Source organism: Henckelia pumila, unplaced genomic scaffold (assembly GCF_033568475.1).
Source record: "Henckelia pumila isolate YLH828 unplaced genomic scaffold, ASM3356847v2 CTG_354:::fragment_1, whole genome shotgun sequence".
Taxonomy (NCBI): Eukaryota; Viridiplantae; Streptophyta; class Magnoliopsida; order Lamiales; family Gesneriaceae; genus Henckelia; species Henckelia pumila.
In genome coordinates this window covers 43,187-50,264 of record NW_027331807.1, presented here as the reverse complement: position 1 = coordinate 50,264, position 7,078 = coordinate 43,187, and the positions used below count along the sequence as shown (strand labels likewise).

The window sequence follows — 7,078 nt, the reverse complement described above, 5'->3', positions numbered from 1 at the left end:
CCTCAAAGCAACCCCTAGAAAAAAAAACAACAAAAATATTCTATCGCAGACATCCATTTCAGAATTCAGAAAACGAAACAGAAATTCATATAAAATCTATATAAAAAAAACACAACTAGAATCGAATAGTAAATTAAGAAACAAATTATCAGTACCTCAAAACCGAAACAATAGGAAGTGATACTACCTACGTAATGATACAAGGTAATAAGGAATTGAATATCGAAATTAAGTTGCAGTTTAAATTCCATGCACATATTTCCTACAAATTTCTCTTCTATACACTAGTCATTTCTTCTCCACATTATACGTTAAGTTTTTGGTGAATAAAACATAGACGTTTTGAAGCACTTGGATATATATGAAATCAACAATCAGAGAGTAGCAAATAATCAGCGAAAAGTTGATCAGCAAATTCAGGAACAAAAGCAGAGAAATTGTGTATCCGTTTGACATGTATGCCTTCATTTGGGCTTAAAAAAAGCAAAGAAATGATATAGAAAGGCTGGTGTGCAGAACAGTAGCATGCTACTCCACTCAAAAAAAAAAAGAAAAAAAAAAAGACACTCTCACTCGACTGCATCCAACTTTTTGAAACAATAAGAACAGATAGATATTTGACCCAAATCTATAGGACCCCATGAGATTAACAAAACAGAAGCATTATTTCAACCCTGTGTGAATTATTTTCCAAATATAAATTGGCAGACATCGATATCAAAGCCATAAATTCGAACCTGTTAAAATTCAACCAAACAAAATGTAAGTTCGATAATAGAGATGGAATCGAGCTTACAATGACAAAACTCAAATATAAAGTAGGTTGGAACATAACAACAGCGATCCTCGCCGGATCGTGACTAAAACGAGCATTAAATTTCGAATTCTCTTAAAAATAGCTTTTAAGTTGTTTTAGAGCTTAAAACTCTCCGGATCTGTTTGGTAAATTTTTTTAGAAACAGCTTATAAGCTGTTAAAATAAGCTGTTTGACAGCTTATAAGCTCTTTTTAAAAAAAATAAGGGGGAGGTACTTTTTTCAAAAAGATTTTATTTTAACATTCTATCTCTCTAAAATATCCTTAAATATTTTAATAAATTTCCATCATATCCTCCACCAATTAAATATTAAATATTAGTTTTTAAAAAAAATTTCAAATCACATAAATTTTTCTAAAATAAAATATTATAACAATTTTATTTTTTAATATATGTTTATTCTAAAACTATTTTCATATATGTATAACTCGAAACATTATTTTCATATAATTATACCCTTTTTGGTAATTTCGACGATAAAAAGATCTTATAATACCAAACACATCAACATCTTTAAGTTATTTAAAATAAGTTTATCCAAACATTTTAACAGCTTATTTTTAAAATAAGTTCTAACAGCTTATAAGCTCGTAAAACAGCTTTTAAGCTCTAGGAGCTTATAAGCTCTTTTTAATAAGCTTAGCCAAACACCCTCTTACTCTAGCAAACCATCCTGTATCGAGATTAGGCCCAAATGAAAATCCGCCCAATTCGCCAACAATGAGATCCGGTTGCTAGGATGGGTATTTGTATTTTAAATGGGTTGACCCGTCACACACGTCAAGATCCATGCAACTGCCTCACAAAAGTGTTACTCTTAAACAATAGACCTGCCTAGGGAAATATAATATCCCTTCAACATATTTTGCCACATGACGAGACAAACTAATTTTGGTTGGTGATCTTACCACATGAAAAGATCTATTGATAATTCGTTGTATCGAGGGTCAATATTCAAATACATAAACTAATAATTATGAGATGGATATCCAATCGATCCGATTCATGAAAAAAAAAATTATTTTTATATTAAAAAAATTATTTTTAATTATAGGTATGTATTGGGTCAATTTTTCTCCGAGATATAGATATGTGATAACCTCTAATAAGAAACATACTTGTGTTCGAAATTTTTTTTCAGGAAAATAACATGGGTGAATTAGAAAAAAAATCCCTAAACATAAACAAGTTTCAGCATTCAGTCCCTCCAACAGCTAAGTATTATTTACACTCCCTGACACTCTACTTTATTTGTTTTTCACTCCTTACAATGCCCAATTTACACATTTACCCTTTATATATATAGATACATATACTATTATTTTCATCGGCTTTGAAATTTCTCTTTTCTGAACCCCACCTCCAATCTAAAGCCCTCACCACCCATTCAACGGCAGAAAACTCACGGCCTCAACCAACGAAACCCATCAACCGACGAAACTCACCTACAAAGAGACTGAAGCAAGCAACGAGTCACCTTCTCCGTTCTTTGCTCTTGCATATTGACCGAAGTTGTGTGTAAGTGCTCATCTTTTGTATGTGTTTATTGACCATCGATGCCTCTGTGTCGTGTGTTAATGTTGAGATTTTTCAGTCGATTTGATCTTCTTTATATGTTTTTTTTCCAGATTTGTGTAGATTTGATCTATCCAGACTCATTTCAAGTGGAATTTAGGTACTTGATATTCATTAGGTTTTAAACCCGAAAACATAATGTCATTAATATAAATTATGAATGAGAAGTCTTCATTTTGTTTTTTTATTATTTCCTTTACTTGAAATATATGATTTTTGGTTGATATAAAGAAACGATTAATTACCCTTGTGGTTTGGGGATTTACCCGGACATTATAACTTTGTGATTTAAAAGTTTTCTAATTGGTGTAGCCCGCCAGATTTTGTTATTCAATGATTGTTAAAATAGATCGTATGAGCTACAATCGAAATTCCCAAATTTGATAGATAGATTCATGTTTTTGGTTATATGAAGTTGGGTCTTGTTTTTATATTTTTTATATAGGTTTTGATACGATATTATGTTATAGCCAATATTGCATTTCTTCTAGTTGAAGTAAGTGAAGATTTTAATTTTTCAATATTGATGATAATAGTGCATGAATATTGAAGTGCAACGCTTCAAGATTTTTTTTTGGGATTTAAAAAAATCAATTGTAAACTCAATCATTGTTACGCATCTATCTACCAACGAGTTTTATTTATCCGAAGAAGATGATATTGTTGTGCAATCCATTCACCATTTTTTTTTTGGCTTCTAATATTTTGTAATGTTATCTTCATTTGTTGTATTTTTTAGATGCCCAAATCCATGGTTCTCTTGTATATGAATTTCATAAAACTCTGAATCAAATATTTTACCAAATAATAACATTTGGTTTAGATTGACATTTTTCTAAATAACTTTGAGGTTATATTTATGATTTATTATATAGTTCTTTGTTTGAAATGCTTGTACGTTAAATTTTGTTTGATTTGTGCTGTTGAAAGATGAAATCTTACTTATTTCAGCTTTAAATGATTTATAGTTCTACAAATATCGTATGCGAGAACTTTTATTGATTGAAAAATACTTTTATTTTTGTAGAATGGAATCTGGAGTAGGGTCTTCTTCCAACCTTGCTTTTTTGGGTTGCTGCAAATGTAATGAGAAATTTTTTGTGATTTCAATTATGAGTGGATCTAGTTTGGATGATTTATTTCAGAGTTTGTCAAGCAAATATGAACAAATTAATCCTCAATCTATGTCACTACAATACATAGCTCCACAGTACAAGATGTACGTTACCTTGAACAACAATGATGATGTCCGTAATATGATACATCTTCACATGTGTATGAGGCTAACTATGATTGAATTGAAGGCCGAGAAAAAAGATCAGACTACAGAAGGTTTAAATACTGAGAGGTATAATTCACTCGTTCCTTTTTTTTTTTGCACTGTCTATACTGTTTACTTCAATAATTATTTGTTATCTTTATGTATAGATAGAGTTTGAAAGCATGATTTTGTTGTTGTACTTCGTTATAGTTTTTTGGTGATTTTTAATGTTGATTCATCCTAAAAGTAATTCTAAAGTTATGGTTGTGAAATTTATAAGGGACGACGAAGATGACAGACAATCCAGAAGTGATAATGAGCTTGAAGAGGCTCCCGTACAAAATTCCCTTGATTCTTGGTTTCATTGCATACGTGGGGTGGGCCAAACATTCAAAGATGCTGCAGAATATAGAATTTATATGAAAAAATATTCTGTTGCTATAAGACGCTCATTTTTGTATGCCAAAAATGATCAAGATAAGATTATTGTTGTTTGTACTGAACATAGTTGCAAGTGGCGAGTTTATGCATCTAGACATAAGGCAGACAATCTATTTGGGATTAGAAAATGCAATTTACAACACACTTGTGGATAGGATAATTTATCTGGTAGAGGACATCCAAGAGCTGATTCAGCTTGGGTCGCAGATTTGATGAAGAATAAATTGAGGGGAGAGCCATCTTACCGTCCCTGTGCAATGGTGAAAGATGTACACAGAGATTTTGGAGTAGATTTAGAGTATCACAAGGCTTGGAAGGGCAAGGAATTAGCTATGCATGATCTCCATGGCACAGATAAGGGGTGTTATGACAAATTGAGATAGTATTGTCGTGCAGTTAGAGAAACAAATCCTGGTAGTATGGCAGATTGTGAGATTGATGTAGTAACCAATAAATTCAAACGGTTATTCCTTTGTTTTAATGCATGTGCAGTTGGTTTTGCTACTGGTTGTAGACCAATGATTTTTCTCGATGGAACTCATATTAAGAACAAATATAAAGGTAGTATCCTACTTGCAGTGGCAAAAGATGCCAATGATGATCTTTTTACATTGGCATACGCTGTAGTGGATGCTGAGAATGATTCGAATTGGGAATGGTTTTGTTTTCATTTGAGAGGTTTCCTTGTTTTGCAACATATCATGGTGTTTGAAAAGTTCACTTTTTTCTCAGATAGACATCCCGGTATTATCAAGGCTGTTAAGCTCTTATTTCCGGGAAGTCACCATGCGTATTGTTTGAGGCACTTGGTGGATAATTTTGTGAAGCAGGTTAGTAAGTAATTTAACTTTTTGTTTGAAATCTTCAAATATTATTATTTATTGATGGTCATATAAATGTGTTAACTTTTTTGTCATTGAAGGTCTTGCGAAGTTATCCGCTACACAACAAAAAACATTGGTCATCTGTGTTCAAGAAAGCTGCATATGCCCCTTCACAACAAGAATTTACACGCCACATTAATAATATTTTGGAATCCATGCCTCGTGCTAGTACTTTTATCACAAGTTTTGATCCACAAAGTTGGGCAAATGCTTTGTTTCCTGGTAGGCGATGGGGTGTAATAAATAATAATATTGCCGAATGTTGGAACAACTGGGTTAAACCAGCTCGTCATCTTCCAATTGTTTCTATGGTGGATCATGTACGTGTGCAAATCATGAACATGATGCACAGACGATGGGAAACAACATCAGTCATGGTTCAGGAATTAAGCCCGAAGAAGGAGAAGGCTCTAGCTACCACATATATTGAATCCAGAAACTTGAGTATTAACAAATCATGTGGTTGGAAATTTGAGGTAGTTGATGGTGATAAATCATTTGCGGTTGATTTGAATGAATGGACTTGTTCATGCAAATCTTGGCAGATTAATATGCTTCCGTGCAAGCATGCTTGTGCAGCTATTAAATCAAAGTCAATGTCGCTATATGCTTTTTGTGATCGGTATTTCCATATTGAAATGTATCGTCAAGCATATAAAGGAATGATCAATCCCATACCGACATTTGACATGTACGAGACCAACAATGATGAAGGATCTGTAATCAATGCTCCGGATATACGAAGTCAACCAGGCCGTAGAAGGACTAAGAGGATTCCATCTCAAGTTGAAGCACGTGTCAAAGTGTGGTCGTTGTCATAAGCCAGGGCACAACAGACGTAGTTGCAAAGAAGCCATAGAATAGGTTTATATTGTTAATTGAAATATTATCTCAATATTGAGTGTACCTACAATGATTTACTTGTCGACATCCTTTCTTATTATATATGATTACTACGAAATATTGATAACTAATTTATTTTTTTACATTTCTGCAGCAGAAAAAGGAGAGAGGAAGGGCAATTGATCATGGATTTGCCTGCTAGGAAGCATACACGTTCCAGTGGTGGATTTGTGGTTTAGTTTTAGTTTAATGGTTTCAGTTCTTAGACATTTTAGTCCGAACTTTGTGGACTTCTATTTATTTATGGTTTTGTTTTGCCTAGATGGTTCTTGTGTTTGTATTGTGCACAGCATATTGATATGCTTGTTATCGTTGACGATTAATGTTGATGGTGTTGTTATTTGGTATTGTTGGATGCTCATAAAATAAACGCATATGCCTTTTTCTTCCAAATCCAGATTTCCCGCAGATGCATTAAAACAAGAGCAGAAGCGCTTCCGTTGTTTCTGAATTCTCTGTACAATCACGCAGATGCGTGAATTAAGCCACATATGCGGTTCTTCTTCCTTCTCAGTTTTTTGCTCACTGCCTCTTCACGCATAAGCGTGACTTTCTCCCGCATATGCGCAATTTGGATTCTTCTATTTATTTCTTCAAATCTCAGTCAATTCACGCAGAAGCACGACATTCTCGTGCATATGCGTGATTTGATCAAATGCTTTTAATATCTTACAAATAAAATTCCTCAAGTCCCAATTTATTCCAATGTGCTTGTTTTACCACGTTATGTACTTTATTATCGGACATTTGTACTTCATGGTAGGCTTGGCTGTACCTAATTTTTAGAAATATGTACTCTCGTTAGTTATTTCAATATTTATTGGTTAGTTCATATTTATTTGCCAAGGAATTTTATTCACTAACCAAAGTGCACATGCATCTCCAATATTCACCTCCTCAACGTAGTGAATAAATCGAAGGCCATGTTTGTGATTATACATCAATTATACTATATTTAGTAGATACCAAATGCTTTTAATATCTTACAAATGAAATTTCTCAAGTCCCACATTATTCCAATGTGCTTGTTTTACCATGTTTTGTACTTTATTATCGGTAATTTGTACTTCATGGTAGGCTTGGCTATACCTAAATTTTAGAAATATGTACTCTCGTTAGTTATTTCAATATTTATTGGTTAGTGCATATTTATTTGCCAAGAAATTTTATTCACTAACCAAAGTGCACATGGATCTC

The 7,078-nt window shown here is 33.0% G+C and overlaps 1 protein-coding gene across 1 annotated transcript; it reads left to right on the top strand.

The window, feature by feature from the left end:
* Positions 1 to 3,420: 3,420 nt before the first annotated feature.
* Positions 3,421 to 6,060, top strand: LOC140871055 (uncharacterized). The gene is made up of 6 exons (XM_073273493.1): positions 3,421 to 3,740; positions 3,901 to 4,144; positions 4,250 to 4,457; positions 4,587 to 4,924; positions 5,017 to 5,786; positions 5,976 to 6,060. Exons 1-6 carry the CDS (start codon positions 3,421 to 3,423, stop codon positions 6,058 to 6,060), a joined length of 1,965 nt encoding a protein of 654 aa, XP_073129594.1.
* The last annotated feature ends 1,018 nt before the right edge of the window (positions 6,061 to 7,078 follow it).